The sequence below is a fragment of the Anabrus simplex genome, chromosome 10 (genome assembly GCF_040414725.1).
Source record: "Anabrus simplex isolate iqAnaSimp1 chromosome 10, ASM4041472v1, whole genome shotgun sequence".
NCBI classification, from domain to species: domain Eukaryota; kingdom Metazoa; phylum Arthropoda; class Insecta; order Orthoptera; family Tettigoniidae; genus Anabrus; species Anabrus simplex.
In genome coordinates this window covers 16,640,327-16,659,966 of record NC_090274.1, presented here as the reverse complement: position 1 = coordinate 16,659,966, position 19,640 = coordinate 16,640,327, and the positions used below count along the sequence as shown (strand labels likewise).

At 40.1% G+C, this 19,640-nt stretch overlaps 1 protein-coding gene across 1 annotated transcript in view; it reads left to right on the top strand.

Moving 5' to 3' along the window:
* The window catches only part of Dref (DNA replication-related element factor), a 36,518-nt gene extending 18,234 nt beyond the window's left edge, over positions 1-18,284 (top strand). Inside the window, exons 3-6 of the mRNA XM_067155013.2 lie at positions 2,888-3,088; positions 5,870-6,027; positions 8,964-9,160; positions 16,523-18,284. Of these exons, the coding sequence (XP_067011114.1) occupies positions 2,888-3,088; positions 5,870-6,027; positions 8,964-9,160; positions 16,523-16,848 (882 nt within the window). The 3' untranslated portion in view covers positions 16,849-18,284. The remainder of the gene's footprint in view (positions 1-2,887; positions 3,089-5,869; positions 6,028-8,963; positions 9,161-16,522) is intronic.
* Positions 18,285-19,640: the final 1,356 nt, after the last annotated feature.

The window sequence follows — 19,640 nt, the reverse complement described above, 5'->3', positions numbered from 1 at the left end:
GAAGTAGTTATATCAGCCAAGTGGGTGTTTGGCTTTTAAAAGTACCGATGAAAATATTTAGGTAAGTTTGTACATAGTTTCATTCATAAATTTTAAATACTTTACATATTATTTCGTTTTTGATTACCACGAATCTACAACGCTGGCGTAGCAGGGGGAGAGGTGATAACTCCCAGGTGGCGGATAGGGGGATTCTAACCGGCCTGCCGGCGGACATGAGGGAAATAAAATACCTCTTGCGGACCAAACACACAACCCCCTGTGGGTGGGGGATGCAGATGAAGAATACACCCACGGTATCCCCTGCCTGTCATTAGAGGCAACTAGAAGGGGCAACCAAGGGATGATCAAATTAGAACCATGATACTACTTGTAATTAGTACCACCATGCAGGGAACACCAAGGGTCGCATTTACTTGCACATATTACCACTATGTTAGGTACACAATAGGTTTGTGATTAGTAGCAACAGTGTGTGCTCAGGACGCATTTTACAGTACCTGTGATTCGTACCACTATATGAGCGACACAATGGTTCTGCCTTGCCTATGATTAGTACCCACTATGTGAGGAACACCACGGGATAGTGCGAGTCCCTGTGGTTAATCCACTTATGTGAAGAACACCTTAGGTTTGCGTTGCCTGTAAATGGCGACACAATGTGCGAAACACCATAGGTCTGTGTTACATGTGCGCATTGCACTACCTGTGAATAGTACCATAATGTGTGGAATACCGCGAGTCTACGCTACTTTTGATTAGTACCGCAACATGACAAATACCATGGTTTTACTTTCCTAGCGATAAGTACCATTATAAGGGGCCGATGACCTGGATTTTGGACCCATTTCAACTACAAGCATCATCGATTCAGTATTGTGCTTTAGAAGCAGTCCCTTGGGCAATACTACTATTGTTTAATGCTAGTTTCTGGGAATGTGGGGTATTGCGGGTCGGATCCAATGATTGTTTTAACTTCATATCCATCCATGCATTCTTTGTCCTCATGTTTTAAATACTGGTCAGTGGAGAATTATGGATTTTTAATTGTCCTTACATTTCGTCTCATTTTGTGCCATTAGGGGCCGATGACCTAGATGTTAGGCCCCTTTAAACAACAAGCATCTTCACCAGTTTTTGATTCAATCTTTGCATGTCGTGTAATTTGGACCATTGGTACAATATTGTAATAATTATGTTTCGTCGTAGTTTTACTGGTGATTCTAAAAGAACTTGTTTTATAATTTGAAGCTGGCCGTGCGGTGTAGGGGTAGTGTGCCTACCTCTTACGTGGAGGCCCTGGGTTTGATTCTCAGCCAGGCTAGGGATCTTTACCTGGATCTGAAGGCTGGTTCGCTGTCCACTTAGCCTACATGGTTATAATTGAGAAGCTATCTGACAGTGAAATGGTGGGCCCAGTCTAGAAAACCAAGAAAACAGCTGAGAGGATTCGTGTTTTATCGCTGAATGCCCTTACTGATGCCAACCCTATATGGAGGGTTGTAATCACTATTGCTTGTTGGTAGTGTCTAGTGTGTTGCCTGAATATGAAGAGGAAAGTGTTGGGACGAATACAAACACCCAGTCCCCGAGCCAGAAGAATTAATCAGAGACGATTAAAATCCCCGCCCCAGCCGGGAATCGAACCCGAGAAACCAGTTCAAAGTAGTTCCCTTGAGGGGTGTAAATTCCTTTAACATTGAAACTCTGATAAATAAGATTGTCAATTCAAGAACAATGAATATTCCCAAAGTTGTCAGCTATGACTCATAAAAATTAGCATATGGCGTGTGGCCTCATAAGAGGTCTGGTGCAGGTCTTTCGGAATGACGCCGCATAGGCGACCTGCACGTCTGTGAGGATGGGGCCCTACGTAGGATGATTTCTAATCCTGAAGACAACACACACACCCAGCCCCTGAGCCATCGGAATTAACCAATTAAGGTTAAAATCCCCGACCCCACCAGGAATCGAACCCGGGACTCCCTGGACCAAAGGCCAGCACTCTAACCATTTAGCCATGGAGCAGGTTGTTAAGATGAGGAACAGTCGAGAAACTGTTCACTACAAATGCAAGGGAAAAAAATCAAGAACTGTTTGCATTGTGTGTGACAAGTATTATGATGGCTAGAGTGCAGAAGTTGCAAAAATTGTGCTCATGAAAACTGCACCAAAATTCTGGACGAATTGTTTTATCATTGCCCTACATGCCAAAAGTGACAATCACAATTCAGAGTACTGTATTTTATTACTTAGGTTTTCATAATAAGTACATTAAATAACTTGTAAGTGTTTGTATTTACCAGTCCAAATTATACGATCACCTGGTCCAAGTTACACGATCACTTAGTCCAAGTTACACGACCTCCTGGTCCATGTTACACGACCACCTAATCCAAGTTACACGCTGTCTATCCAAATTACATGACCACGAATCCTGGTCCAAGTTACACGCAGTCAGTCCAAATTATACGATCACCTGGTCTAAGTTACATGCTGTCGGTCCAAATTACACGATCACCTGGTCCAAGTTACATGCTGTCAGTCCAAATTATACAATAACAAATTTTAGAATAAATGTTACTTTTAAACAAATCCAAAAGATAATATTAACATTTATTTTCATCAAATCATTAGATACATTGTACTAATTATCGTGTATAAAATATTATCATTTTTCATTACAGTCTATAGAGTTATGAGCGTTTAAAGTTGAGTGTTCCAAATTACACGGACTTCCCCAACCATCTCTCAGTGAATGTTTACCAACTAAGTTCACTACTTGCTTGTATTCAAGAGATGGTGGTTTACCAAACAAATGTTGGGGCTTCTTTCCTAATCCTAGCCATAAGACGTGTCTGTCGATGTAACTCTTGTTGTACTACAGCTGGAAGAGAATGGCCTGAAGCTGGACTACCCCAAGGTGTGGACGTCCACCTACATGATGTTGGAGCAGCTGCTGATGCGGCGAAGCTTTCTCTCCTCCATACTAGACACCCTCGACCTGATGGACAGGGAGCCTTTCACGCTCTCTGATGCTGAATGGAAGATTGTGGAGGACCTGGTCATGGTGCTCGAGCCTTTCAAGGTAAGTGAGCAACTTCTCACTCGTCACGTCAAAATTCAGTTTTCGGTCTAAGACTCAACCCGAATTGAATGATAGAGCGAGATGGCTTTGTAGACGCAACGTGAGTCATATGCAGCAAGTAGTACTTGCCTGTCAGTGGCGCCGCAATGTGCGAAACACAGTAGGTCCATAATACATGTGCGAATTTCATTACTTGTGAGTAGTACCATAATGTGTGGAATAACGCAAGTCTACGCTACTCTTGATTAGTACCGCAACATGATAAATACCATTGTTCTACTTTTCTAGCGATAAGTACCATTATAAGGGCCAATGACTTGGATTTTGGACTCCTTTCGACTCCAAGCATCATCGATTCAGTATCGTGCTATAGAAGCAGTCCCTTGGTCAGTAATACTATTGTTTTACGCCAGCTTCTGTGCATGTGAGGCACTGTGGATCGGTTCCAGTGATCGTTTTAAATTCATATCCATCCATTCATTCTTTGTCCTCACGTTTTGAATTGTGGCCAGTGGAGGATTTTGGGTTTTTAATTTGTCATTTCATCTCATTTCGTACCATTAGAGGCCGATGACCTAGGTGTTAGGCCTCTTTAAACAAGCATCATCAATCAGTACTTAGAGAGAGAGTAAGCGATAATGTAATTCCAGGTCTTTGCTATGATAGATAATAACTTTTCCCTATTAATTTGTTATTGCCTTCTTCTAATTAAACCAAAACTTAATATTAATTCTAATAATACAGTATAATATGCCTTTGCTGCAGGACGTAGTGTTCACAGCGCACTATGTCTTCTGGTATGGAATAGAGCAATTTTGTTACTTTCATTCCATCCTTGGCTTTGACAATATGAAAGTGACTGAGGTATGAGCGATGCTAGTAATGCCATTCCTTATGCAGCCAGTCCCTTACATAGCAGATGAAAAAAACATTAAAAAACATTTTTAAAAAATAAATTTGTATACCACAGACACTTTTGTTCAGCTCTGCTATAAAATTTCCATTGCCGGCTTTGGGTCCCTTTCAGCGCAGCGGGTCACAGGTATAAGGAATCTAAAATTGTTGGCTGAATTAGGATCATGTGATGATTGGGTAAACTGTATTTGCAGCTTTGTCCAGCATGAATGGAATGGTATCTGTCAGTCAGTGGTCTGCATTTAGGGTGGTCGCCCAGTTGGTAGATTCCCTATCAATTGTTTTCTTAGCTTTTTCTTAAATATTTTCAACGAACTTGGAAATTCATTCCAGTCCCTCACGCCTCATCCTATAAATGAATATTTGCCTCAATCTGTCCTCTTGATTTCCAACTTTATCTTCATATTATGGTCTCTTCTACTTTTAAAAGCTCCACTCAAGCTTATTCTTCTACATTGTTCTCCTTAGGACCTTCTTTTACAAGCCGCCCAGCTAACATAACCTAAATATGTGCTAGTTACATAATATTAATACATATTTGAGTCATTGGGTGCTCCGAATTAAAACGGAAACGCTGTAGAACGGTTTATTTAAATTATAATTCTTCATTATTGTCAACATAATTGCATCAGTTAGATCGGAGTTCAAGTGTGTACCTTGACCATCACGTAGTGTTGTGTGCAACCGGTGTCTGGATTAGCATGACGTTTCAAACACGTATGGCACAGGACAGCAACCGAATGGTAAGCCCCGGAGTTACATGATTATGAACTAACAGCAGAACACTAGAAGTTCAGAATATTCTGTTATGGCTTGTTCGTGATAATAACACTGAAATAGTTCAATTATACAGTTAATGTTTACTTCCTGATATTATTGTTAATGCCCAGAGGGGAATAAATTGAAATTTTATCTTTTATGTAGTTTACCCCGCCCGGCTACTCATTCAGCTTTTCTTATGGTCCAGGTCTCACATCCGTACATCACAAATGGAAAAACCATAGCCCTTACTATACGGATCTTTGTTGTTAATATTATGTCTCATTGCCTTTCTACCAAGTAGCAATCGTCTTTTGATTTCATCGCTACAGTCACCATCAGCAGAAATCTGTGAGCCAAGATAGTTGAAAACGGAGACGACCTCCATTTTTTCTCCTCCTACATGCCATGAATTGACAGGTGTAGTTGCCATAATTTTTGTTTTCTTGACATTCAACATTAGTCCAGCCTTTGAACTTTGTTCTTTCAGTTTCAGTAAGAGGGTTTTTAAGTCGTCTTCATTTTCTGCCATCAAGATAGTATAATCCGCATATCTCAGGCTGTTTATATTTAACCCAGGTATTTTGATTCCTCTTTCTTCATCTAACCCCACATTCCTCATAATGTGTTCCGCATACAGATTGAAAAGGTTAGGTGACAATATACAGCCTTGCCGTGCTCCTTTCTGAATCTTGACCCATTTAGTTGTTCCGTAGCTTCCTGGTCAGAGTATAAGTTCCGTATGAGGTTAATGATATGATCTGGTACTCCCATGTATTTTAGTACTTTCCATAATTCATTATGATCAACACAGTCAAAGGATTTAGCATAGCCAATAAAGCAGAGATACACATCTTTCTGGAATTCTCTTGCCTTCACCATTATCCATACAATACCATGTGCTTATTCATTTGTTATGTTAATTTATTACATTTTTAGAAAGTGTCCTTTTTTTTGTGTCACACAATATGGTAACCTAACCAGGAGGAATTAACCAGGCACAGGAATTTAACTCGGGACCCTCTGAACCAAGGAACTGCACTGTATTATTTCATCTGAGACATCTTGTCCCTCCTCTTGGATTCCTGTGCTATTGTGATGTTTCAGGTGACAATAATGACGCTGAGCGAAGAGAAGACTCCTCTCATCTCACTGCTGAAGCCTCTACTTTGGCAGCTCAACAGCTCTCACCTTAAAGTGAAGGACTCAGACTCGGAAAACGCCAGAAACTTCAAGTGTTCCCTGTCCGAAAACTTGTCCACAAGGTTGGTTGCCTCCACTTTAGTCCATCGTACTCTCAACATTCCGTAGCTCAGACAACTAAGACCCTACTTACCTTGAGCCTAAGCGTAAATGCCAGAATTCTTCAAAATCCTCCTGTGCGTTTTGCCATGATGCTGTGACATAGGTGATTATTTGTCCTCTCGGGTATAAAAACCAGGTACCAGGTTACTGTACTGTATGCATTTTAGATTCCTTGTACTTGCACGGAAAGTACCCGATGATACCAATATAAATGGTCCGTTATTGGACATTATAAATTTTCCAGCTAACTCATTCCTGGTTGCCAGAGTTTCGCCCTCGTGTGCTAGGCTGGACCCATCAGTCGGCACCTAGCACACCTACCAAGAAGCTGGCTATCGCATACCGTGGAGGCCACGGTATGGGCCCAGCCTAGCACACGAAAGCGAAACGCTGGCAACCAGGAATGAGTTAGCTGGAAAATTTATAATGTCCAATAACGGACCATTTATATTGGTATTATAAATTTACTCATTCGGGACAAATATTTCAGATTCCCTATGGGAATCAACATCTATGTCAAGTGCCCGATGCCCTTAAAACATAGTGGCTTATCAAACTTTCCTATGACGAGGGGAGGAAGTCTCTCACTTCCGTTTGCATCGCAACACAGTACAGTGACTCTATCCTTGTATGATTTCCCGGCTTGCACTTCTCTCCTTTAAAACCAAGGGTCCATTTGGGCTCAGCATTAACGAACTTTATGCAGTTTTATCGGCATTAACAATATTGTTTGGTGCATACGAATTGATTATATGAGCCACGCTTTCTCGCCAACTGTCGGCATGGCCAGTGTTAGCAGATTCTGCTTCTTCGCACACTGCCTGCTACATGATATTGTGGCGTTCCTTAAGGCGCTGAATAGGAAAGATTTACGATTTCACTCGAACTTAGCAAATGTGAAGCATACTGTAGACACAGCAAAGTGAATGAAAGTGCGGAAAACTACCCCTGCACGTTCCAGAAGACGCGTTCTTTCACAACACAGAGAAATTTTGAATTTAAATTACTCTGTAAAATACTGTTATAAAATGTAAAGGTAGTTTTGAATTAAAAGTCTGAATTTCGGTAATGGAACTTACATTGTTCTTCGAATGACGAATTATCCGTATTTGGAATTAAACCGTTTAAATAACATGCAAAACCGTACCTTAAGTTTCTGGGAATGAGAGCTTCTTCGAATTAGGCAGGATTTTGAATTATCAAGGTTCTACTGTATATAGATAAAGGATGATTGTACTGCACTATGTACAGTAATGTTCTGGTCCTCAAGCACTTTTCTCCCTGTTATGTGTCCGCGGGCCTCGAGTACTTCCCAGTCCAAGCTAGTATTGTGTGCGGTGAAGTTCTTATTGAAACTCACTGTTCATCAGGCAGTGGGTTAAAAACTCAAGTATAGCCTTTGTCAAATAGCAGCTGCTATGCCTAGGAATGGGAAGGAAGCGGCTGTGGCCTTAATTAAGGTACAACCCCAGCATTTGCCTTGCGTGAAAATGGGGAAACCACGGAAACCATCTTTAGGGCTGCCGACAGTGGGGTTCGAACCCACTATCTCCCGATTACTGGATACTGGCCGCACTTAAGCGACTGCAGCTATCGAGATTGGTTCAGCTAGTTGTGGAAGAACATCGTGGTCATCGTCTGGCTCCTCGGCTAAATGGTTAGCGTGCTGGCCTTTGGTCACAGGGGTCCCGGGTTCAATTCCTGGCAGAGTCGGGAATTTTAACCTTAATTGTTTAATTTCGCTGGTATGAGGGCTGGGTGTATGTGACGTCTCCATCATCATTTCATCCTCATTATGACGCGCAGGTCGCCTACGGGCATCAAATCGAAAAATCTGCATTTGGTGAGCCAAACTTGTCCTCGGACACTCCCGGCACTAAAAGCCATACGTCATTTCATTTCATCGTGATCATCATGAACATAAATGTTGGACACAAAGTGTATACTGAAAAACTTTTCTTCCACAACTAGCTGAATATGACCCTAATAAGGGTTGAAACATGTTCTAGTCTTCAACATGACTTTATTTTTAGTAGATTGTCTTGGGTCCGATTTCTTCAACTCTGTATTAAATTTTACTTAACAAATGTTAACTAATAATTGTTGTTAATTAAACACTTTGGTTCTAAGTACCCTGTTTCACGAACATATTTCCAACATTTGTTACGAAACTATTGTTGAAGACAAATTAACACGTTTCCGTGATATTTCTAAACGCATTTGGCAGTGAGCGTCTTTGTTCATAAAGCGCTCCTAGCAGTGTGTTGAAAAAGTATTTTGTCACACGTGCTTGACATTATTATAGGTTATGGTTAGCGGAGACTGCCAAGACGTAAACATGTCAAGTAAGAGGCAACAAAGGCGTTACTGTGATGAATGCGAAACAAATGTTGTTATAGATTTAATTTGATAGTATGCGAGTATGCTTGAAAAATGAAAGACCGGACTGTTACAGTATATTCTTAGGTGAGTGCAATTATCAGTAAAGCTTCAACATCTTCTACATCCTACCATTTTGAAATTTTAACAGCTGTTAAGAGGTTTAACTTAGGGCTGCTGCCATGTTAATTTAGCCCAAATATTAACAATTTATTAGAGTTAACAGTTCTTGATGAGACGACCATTTTGTTAGATTATGTGTTAAGTCCCCTTAACAGCAGTGTTATAACACTTAACGTTCGTTGGAAACTGGGCCATGATATTGTATCAAATAGGTGGACCTGTAGAAACAAATTATTTCTTTTTAAGAATTTAGTTTAAATATTGTCAAGTCAGTGCAGAACCAAAGATAAAATTCATCACTTGAAAAATAATTCCACACCATGGAAAATTTCCCTGCATTAAATATAATTTGTGCCAGGCCATGCAGACTGTAGCCTCGGTTGTGTATGTTCAGGTACAGTGACCAGTCAGTGAATCTCCTGCTCCAGATGGCCACCACGCTAGACCCTCGGTTCAAGCTGCTGCCCTACGCCTCCGAAGACGACAAGAGCATCATATCGGGCCCCATGAAGCAGCTGCTCATTAAACTGGTGGAGGAGGAACAGGGCAATGCCGGCGGCGAGTCTCCAGCCAAGAAGAGTCGTCTCTCGGGTAAGTGCGTGACAACCCTCAGCCACCCGTTAGCTAATATTAACATTAACTTCACTCGACAAGTCAATATAAGTAATGAGTAATGAAGGGACAAACATAATGGCAAATCAATTTGGGAAGCATACAAAACAGCGTTGCCAACCGTATGCATACCTACCAACTTACCCGTTTTAGACGGGAAACTCCCGATTTTCGACAGTTTTTCCTGCCTCCCGATTTTACCTTATTTTTTTGTGAGCTTCAAACATTTGTTTTCAAATCCCGCCATTTCAGCTTTTCTACGCCAGTGGCCGGAAGTCCTTCGCTCATTGGCCGCTTTCAAACGAAATATCGACGTTTACTAATGCGCGAATGTGCGATGTTTATTGAAACCTGTATATCGCGACACGTATATCAATTGTCAGTCTCTCGTTCTCGTGTGCTATGTTTGTGTTCGTTCAGTCTAGTCGATTCTAAATATTTAAAAAAAATTAATATTGCTTTACGTCGCACCGACACAGACAGGTCTTATGGCGACAATGGGATATGAAAGACGGAGGAGTGGGAAGGAAGAGGCCATGGCCTTAATTAAGGTACAGCCCCAACATTTGCCCAGTGTGAAAATGAGAAACCACGGAAAACCATTTTCTGGGCTGCCAACAGTGGGATTCAAACCCACTATCTCCCGGGTGCAAGCTCACAGCTGATATTTCTGTACCGGCCGTGACCACAGTAACAAGGAGAAATGCACGTTTTAATTTTCCATAATGTGTGTATGTATGTTTCTATGCGCATCACAAGAAAACGGCTGCAGAGAATTTAATGAAAATTGGTATGTAAAGTCGGGGAATAAGTCACTGCAATCTAGACCATAAATAATTTGATTCATGCTGAGTGAAATGGTATTTTAGGGGAAGGTATAAATTTAATTCTCAAATATTTGTTATTATTGACCCTATTGATAAATACTACATAACTAAAGTTAAATATTGTTACATTTCCTATCATTTTGTCTTATACATTGTTACCGTTACTGACTATGATAACAGAGATATTCATGAATTTGGATTTTTGTTACTAAGTCCATATCAGCGCCGAGGTACGAGAAAATGGGTAAACAGAATTTAATGAAAATCAGTACGTAAAGTTGGGGAATAAGGAACTACAGTCTATGCTATCAATAATTTTACTCACCCTCTTCAAAATGGTAGTTATGGGGAAGGTGCCAAAAAATTAATTTTTAATTACCTCCCTTATTGTTCATATCAAAAAGTACCTCGTAAAAAAATTATCGAGAATACAATTTCCGATTATTTATGTCTTATTCGGTTTTACTGTTTCGACTAAAATAATATTCGTGGTGATGGTGATTAAATTGTGAAGATGATTATAAGAATGAGAAAAAGTCATGAAGGAATGATCGCTTGAATAATAACACGAGGGATTCATGAAAGAAAGGAGGACTCACTTTACGTTAGATGTTCTAATATCACAGAGTCGGAAGAAAACTAAATGTGAAGGCCTGCAATATAGAAAGCTCATAAAACTTATCAACAATAACATTACATTGACCATTGTTTGTTGTGATGTGCTTTGTGTCTTCTGCCATTCATCTCTGATAGATGGGATTACTGCTGCATACCGAGTATAACAGCCTGCCTGAATATTGGTGGGAAGTAGCTGGGGAGCTCTCTTCTCTTCTGGTTTATAAATTTTCTGATACTACTGGTACATAACACGTTGGATCATCATAGTATTCCAGGTATTCGATCCCTACTCTGAGGCAGTGATTGGAATGAACAGTGTGCACATTTAAACAGAATAATGACAGGGAAGCAGTGGCATGCGGTGAACACATTCGTTACCCCAGCAGCAAATTTTTTTTTTTTTTAATATTAGCAATCGTTGCTCCACTACACTCTATAAAGTCAGCCTTACCATTTTATAAGGCTGCATTTTTTGTTACGTAGCAGGCAGTGTGCGGAGAAGCAGAATCCGCGAAAACTGGCGATGCCGACAGTTGGCGAGAAAGCGTGGCTCATATAATCCATTCGTATGCGAAAAAGCACGGCTGATAATTATAATCAATTCGTACACACCAAACAATATTGTCAATGCCAATGAAACTGCACATTTCTTTATTTTTTAATGCCGAGGCCAAACGGACTCGTGGTACTGCACTATGTTGCAATGCAAACGGGAGCGAGAGAGAGATATCCTACAGGCTTAATCCATCATAAACTTGTCCCAGCCTCATTTATTCACAAAACGTCCCTTTTATTATATATAACATCGGTGGCCGGACGTAACACGCAGGCGAAATCCATCAAATACAGAGAAGAAGAAGAAGAAGAAGTACAAGAAGCAAGAGACTTCCTACTTCCTCCCATTGCCATAGGAAAGTTCGGTAAACCACGATGCTTTAAAGGCATCGGACACTTTCCATGCAAGTATAAGACGTCTAAAATGCATACACTACAATAATCCAATGAATCCACTTGCACAGGGGAGCCAGCATAGATTTCTCCTCGCTTTTGAATAATTATTTTTCATTCGTTGCGTGAGGTTATGTTTTCCAGTGAATTGTCCAAGTACAATATTTGAATACTGTAAATACACCTTGTTGGGTACATTTTGGATTTTTTTTTTTTTCGTGGCATTTGCAAGTTTTAAACTGTGAACCAATGTTAATTGCATGCAGTAATGTGTATTAGAATATTTTGTGACGTGGCAAGTGTTGGCCTTTCTGAGTTACAAGTTGGCAGTTAATTCAAAATCCCGTAATTGGAAGTCTGATTTCTGCATTCCAAAAACTTTGAATTAACAAGGTTTTACTGTATCGCAAAACTAACACCCGAATTCGCCAATGTGTCTATTTCAAGTGTTTACATTGCACGAAAAGAATTGTCCACCACTGGTCATGTTACTATCCGAGTAAAAGGAGACCGTGTGTGAGAAGTGTTGTAGACATGGAGTGTGACAAACTTGTAAGTAATTTAGGAGAGGATTCTAGTGATGCAAGAGACAGAGAATCTTCCGATCTACAGGGAATCGAGCCTACTGCAAGTTCAGATTAATGAAATATCTGTCACGTAAGTAGACGTGCTTGATATTTTTCTTGGCAAATATATTTTGTAACAGTGATAATGTATTTTTATCATCTCGGGCAAAGCAGATATATCCGTAAATTTACATGTTCATATTTGCGTAAAGACCACGTGGATCTCGCGGAGTCATATGAAAGTTTTGTTTATGTCTATGTTACTCGTTCGATGGAAGGAATTTTAGTTCATTTAATTCTTTTTTTTCAAAATGAGCCTTCCTAAATTTATGGTGCGGGGATTATTCGCATAAATACGGTATTATTAGTGGTCCTGTCAATAAATACTATATAACTAAAGTTATATAGAATTAAATTTCTGATAATTTATTTCATACATTTTTACCGTACGGGCTATGATAACTGAGATATTCATGATTTTGTATTTTTGTTGTTAAAGTCCATATCAACGCCGAGCCATGAGAAAATGGGTTAACAGAATTTAATAAAAATCGGTATATAGAGGCGGGAAATAAGAAACTACAGTCTAAGCTATAAACAGTTATATTCACTCTAGATGAAATTGTAGTTTAAGGGTAGGCGCCTAAAATTTAATTTTTAAATACCTTTGTTATTGGTCCTATCAATAAGTACTACATAACAAAAGTTATAGAGAATACAATTTTCAATCATTTATGTTTTATTCAGTTTTACCGTACTGACTATGATAAGAGTAGTATTTGAGAGTCAGAAGAAAACTGAATGTGAAGGCCTGCAATACCGAAAGCGCATAACATTGATCAACAATAACATTACATTGACCATTGTTTGTTGTGATGTTCTTTGTCTCGTATGCTGCCACTCAACTCCGATAGGTGGGATTACTGCTGCGTATCGAGTATACCAGCCTGACTGAATATTGGCGGGAAATAGCTGGGGAGTTGCAAAACCTTCTTCTTTAGCATGCCATTCCTCTGGTTAATGCATTTTTTGATACTGCTGGTACGTAACACAGTGGTTCATCATAATCATCCAATATCATCATAATATTCCAGCTATTCGATCCCTACTCTGACATGCTGTTTTTGAATTAGCAGTGGCATACTTAAGGCAGAGGCTCACGTAGTAGTGGTAGTAGTACCTGGTCTAGAATTACAATTTAGGCCTATTCCAAATTATAGCACAACAATTCACCAAATAACTCAAAATATAACCCTGAAAAGAGCCGTTTCTTAAAGCTTCTTCCTCTTCACTTTTATTAAATTCTACATTCATTTTATTCCAAATTAGCAGTGAAGAGGGGTTTTCTTTTCTGGCTTGGAGGAAAAGTTGCCTCCAAGTCAGATATTTTCCGCCGTCAGTGTAGTGAATTGAGATTTTCCGACTCATCGGCTACTCCTAGAAAACAGATTAGTATAAGGGCATAGTTTTTGCCCTGAGACTCTCCACATTCGACCCTCCTCCCCCCAAAAAAAGACGAAGAGTGTCAACGTATCATGACTGTCTGCGGCTTGGTCGTTCCAGCTCTGGAACTTTGGACTGTTAGATCAGTAGCATAGTATTGTTTGTTAAAAGTGAGAAAATGTGTGGTTTTTCATTTGATCGAGTATTTCATATGAAAGCATTGCTTTTAATCGCGCCATTCCTACTGACGCCGTTGTAATGACCTTTGTTCATTTCAGATGGGAAAACCACTAAGACAGTCTTTCTGAGGATGTATAAAGGCAGGTGGCGAGTGTGTGCCTGCCATTATAATGAAAACTCCCCAACCTGATATTACTGTTGTAGGCAAGTGAACCTACCATTACAATGAAAATTCCCTAATCCAGTCTTCATATGAGAAAGGACGTTTGGTGACTTCCCCGTCACATTTCTAGCGTAACGTTAACAGCTATGCAATTTAATACAATCTTGCGCACAACGTCTATACTACCTAACCTATAATATTGTATACAATGTAGAATTCCATAGCGAAGCATTGCCAACTCTAATATTTACATTTACCACGTGGTTAACGTATCTCACTCAGGGTGTATTGTATTCTGTACGGTTTGCGATCTTTCGCATTTTTCTTCAGTAAGTAGTGTGTTTCATTTTGGTCTTTATCTCTCTAGTATGGTACACTTTACCATAGCATAAGTTAGTATAATACAGGTTTAATAGTCGAGATCAGTGGAGTGTTCCCTTTTTAGGCCATAACCTCCTTCCTGTGTCGGCCATTAGCAGAGAGTTATGTGTTATTTCCTCATTCTTTTATTCTTAATAATGTATTCCCTTTTTTAATGTTGGTTGTTGTTAGTATGTGTAGTTTTTATGAATTTGTTTTCAATCCCGATTCATTAGCTTTTCTGAGTACAGTATTACATTTTACGAGGTCTGTTTACTGCAGTCGTATTGCGTCAACTGTTCTCGCGGCAGTAGCGTGCTAGCGACAGAGGTAAGGCGATGCTCATTTGTGTTGCGAAACATCCATTTAGAAATAAAGCCGTGCGGAATATAAGTTCCTCCAAGAACACTTCAACTTATGAGGCAGATAGGGGAAACATGCACTGCAGCGACCAAGGCTATGTTCGACATAAAGAATCTTGAAATGGCTCTTCATCTCTTTCACACTGAAACAGTTCCAATAGCAAAAATTTGGAAGCACTTGAACTCCGCAAACCTAAGAAGGTTATAGGCAGTGAAAGCTACAAAGAGCCTTTCCACTACACAGAACTACAAGAACCTGCTAGTCACGAGAGATAGCATTGAAGAATGACATAGCATCTTCACCAATACAAGAGATCTAATGTCCAGCATGAACACGAGGACTTTGTGTATCACGTACTTGTCTCTGAGCGAGGATCAGCTTATTAGCGTTTTATGCAGACAATAATAATTTATGATGTATAAGCTGCCTGTGTGGATCAGTGGTGGAGTGTCGGCCTCCGGATCCCAAGATTGCGGGTTCAAACCCGGCAGAGGCAGCCAGATTTTTGAAAGGGCGAGAAAAAGTCCATTCGACACTCCATGCCGTACACTGTCAGCATGTAAAAGATCTCTAACATCTGTAGTTTTTGGTGTTCACCCGACATTTTTTTATTTTTTTTCTAAAAAGCCACAGATGCCGCCCAAGTGAGATTCAGTTCACTCTGCCTAGAGCAAAATGGAACATTGAAACTGATGAGCAAGCTTGCGCAAGGCAGCTACAGCCATAGAATTATTTTTATTATTATTATTATTATTATTATTATTATTATTATTATTATTATTATTATTATTATTATTATTATTATGCATCCAGCGTCTTTCCCATCACCGTCGGCATTCACCAAGGTTCAGCGCTGTCACCACTCTTGTTCATTCTAGTGTTGGACACTGTAACAGCAAACCTGCACCGTTCTTTGCCATGGATGCTTCTGTATGCAGACCATGTTCTGTTGGCCTCCGACACCCAGGTTAATCTGCAATGCCAAACCCAAGAATGGAGCAAATGGCTGGCGCAATAATAAAGCTTAAATAAAGGGAAGACTGAATATATGCCGTCAGATCCACAAGCAATCAGAACCATTCAGGTAGACAGTGGGGAAGTGCGATTGACAAGATTCCAGTATCTTGGCTCCACGATCACTGATGATAGCTGACTTGTCGAAGAGGTCATTGCAAGGATCTCCGCAGCGTGAATGAAATAGAGAACAACAACTGATGTCTCTTGCAACTGGAGGATGAAAGATACTCTCACACCAAAAATCTATCCTACGGTCACCAACCTGTTGCACTGTATGTTTGTAGATGTTGGCCAACTCCGACTGAGACAGAGTGTCGACTGGGCATCGTGGAGGCTAAGATGCTGAGATGCTGTCGTCACTAAACTGGATCCATCAGGGAGAGATTTGGCGTTGCACAGATTCAAGAAGAAATGCACGAGAATCATCTACAATGGTTTGGACATGTGCTAAGGGCTGATTCCGTCACTATCTGGTAGGAGACCAAAAAGACGACCTGAACAGCGATGGGCCGATACCCTTCACAAAGATCGGAAGAACATCAGTCTCTATCCTGACATGGCCCAGGGCAGAACTAAATGGAGACAACGAATCCATGTAGCGGACCCCGCCAGCAGGAGGGACAAATGATGAAGAAGATTATTATTATTATTATTATTATTATTATTATTATTATTATTATTATTATTATTATTATTATTAGATGTATAGTTACTCTGAACATAGTGGGTTTGATAAATGTTATATATTTAAAAATTAAAGGAGGAAGTCTGTTTCTTTGCCACGCTTCTATCATTTGGGGAGAAGAGGAAGTTGCAAGTGTGTCTGTTTTTAGCCTGAGATTTTGTTTGTTTTCAGGAATGGAGTTCCTGTTGGGGGACTTGTGCACTAGCAGCAACTCAGGAATGCCGGCCGAAGAACGAGCCAATTTGGAACTGGTGCAGTATCAGTCGGAGTGCCACGCCGCGTTGGATCACTGTCCTCTCGTGTGGTGGTCGAAAGCTTCGGCCAAGTGCCCCAACCTAGCCCGCCTGGCTCGTAAGTACAACTGCGTTCCCGCCGCGGCCATGCCTCCCTCCCGCATCCCCATGGAGAGCCAAATCTTGTTCGATATGAGGAGGTCCAATTTGGGCTCCGACATCGTCGACAAACTCCTCTTTCTGAACGGCAACCACGCCGTCTGATCCGAGGAGAACTACAGGGTGAAGGAAGAAGATGAAGATGTAGAGGACATCCTTCGCCTCTGTAAAACTGAACGCTAGAAATGCTGATGTGTGGACAGGTGTGTCTTAAGAGACTGTGTGCTGCTACGGGAATGTTGTATGCCAGTTACAATAAAGAAACGTTTTTAACGTAGGTTTCTGCTGCCAATTTTGCAGTAATCTTGATAGTTTGTCACTCTGACAAGGAATAAAGGAACTGGGAGTTCTTATAGACCAATGCTATAATGTCACAGTGATCTTGATAGTTCATCACTCTGAAAAGGAATAAAAGAATCAGGAGATTTTATACACCAAAGGTATAAACACCAGGGCAACCAATCCAGGGTGCAGCTTATGAGCTCATTTTAAACTTGATGTATGCTGGCAGATTTACACTGTGACTCTCAGAACATTTCAGGTGTTGAAGTTGCAGCGTGCATGTAAAATTTTGTGCTGGGCAAAAGACAGATGGGTTAGGCTTTTCAGTAATGCTCTATAATAATTGTAGAAAACTGTGACATTAGCTGCCTTGGCAAACTATTGGTGTAATTCTAAACATAAGACAGCCTTCAGCATCAAGTGTGATGTTCCATTCTCACCAGCAGCTCACGTGAGACTGAAACTCGACGAAGATGGATTAGGTTATCAAGATCGTCGGCTGTAACTCGATCCGAGTATATATAACTTACATAGACCAGTTCATTTCAGTTTATGAATGTATTTAAGATGACTAAACAGGCCAATCCTGGCATAAAACATACGCCCACACAAATCACACCGAATGGATAGAGGAGGGCGGGGTTGTAATTGACGGAGTTTTCTTGCTTGTCGCTTGGCCTCTTGATGTCTGCGACGTTCTCTTTCAAACAAGTTGACAGCGGTGGATGTAGTGTTCTGCCACAGTGAGCGGTCCACAGCACATTCTTTCCATGTCTGTATATCTATACCAGTGTTTTCATGATGTGTTTCAATTATTGAAAGAGATTTGTGCATTTGCATGTAACTATTTAAATATCTTCAGACAGTGGTTTTGTACATGCAGATGTAAACTCTTAATTGATCTTGTAGAGAACACTCGCCTTCATATTGCAAAGAAAATGGCTTGATTTTAAAGTTAAGATATTGTGAAGGCAGTGAAAGTTGAATGTTTGCATGCTAGCATCATATTAATAAGAAATCAAAATAAAGGTCCACGTATTCAATACCATTTAATATGATGTCAAGTCACTTATACAGTGGGACTGGTTTCAACCCCATTATGGGTCATCTTCAGCCATGGACTAAAATTGACAGTATATAGTGCAAACACAATCAAATTAACACTTTAAGAATATTATTTACATATTACAAATTATTTTACAAAAGAGGAAAAAAATCTCTGTGTATAATACTATATGGTAGTAATACCATACCTTATGCAGCCAGTCCCTGTTATGAATGGTGTGAAAATATCACTCATAGGATCGGTTGTTGCATGCAATTCAGTGGGCTTGGCAGACTGATATGTCATAGCAACGGCTGGCTCGGCGAGGAAAGCAACGGGAAACTACCTCAATCCTCATTTCCCTAGTACGCCTCTTCAGTGACGCCTAGGCATTTTATGACAGCTGTTGGCGGAGTTGCAGAGGATCAAACCAACCTTCGGGCTGAATACCCAACAATAATATAATTAGTGAATTTAAAGTCCACTAGTCGAATTTTGTCGTGTGCCATTGCCATGAACAGTCCTAATAACTGATTTGATTTCATATTAAATGGTATTGAATAGGTTGGACCTTCGTTTTAATTTCTTAATAATGTGAATGTTTGTCACTACGAATCACGATGAAGTTTATATTTTATGATGCTAGCATAATTTCGAAAGGTAAATCATCTGGGGACCCACCAACCTGCCTCCTTCACATTTATTGATTTTCTAAAAATAAATATAAGTGAGGCAATAGAAATACACATTGCAGACAAAGTAACCAAAATAACCTCAATGATCACGCACACGTAAAGATTCCTCCCTATTCACACTGCTAAATTAAATCATATATCAGTGAAACACAATAGTTCAAACTCCATTAAATTATATAATTTATTCATTCACTACTGCTCATTACACAGCCCCTGAATCATTTTCTAAACAATTTAAAATATGAAAATGATGATGATGATGATGATGATAGATTTCACATACAGTTCCATGAAAGCTGATGACGTAATAGAAAGTTACCGGTAAACAAGCCCGCTGACATAACGCCAAGGATGAATTATTGCACATCTAGCTGGACTACGAATCACGATGAAGCACAAGAGTAGTACTTCATTGTACAGGAAGTATAATTTAAGACTTCGTAGCGGAGTACCGAGGCATAGGAACGCAGGGAACCGTCGACAGCAAGCACAGTGCCCACAGTGGCGATAGGACAAATACATAAATAAACTAGTAAATAAAACTGAACTCACCACTGAATGTGTCTGGTAAGAAAATAAATGTAATATTCTTCTGGGAAATACCAGTTTCCTGAGCTGCTCTCTGAAACCACTTATGTGGACTGACTTGCAATCTTGCCTGTATATCTTCTAACCTCTTCTGTGTGAGAGCTGTTCTCCTTCGCTGTTAATTTTCTTATTAGTTACGGAACCAGTACTACACCACTTGTGAACGAGTTGTTGTACGCAGCGTTTTGATGGTATTGTTGAAGCGGGAATCTGTCTACGGAATTTTCAAATACACCTTTTAACTGGTTTCTCCTTCTTGTGCAAAAAGCACTCGACTTAAATTATTC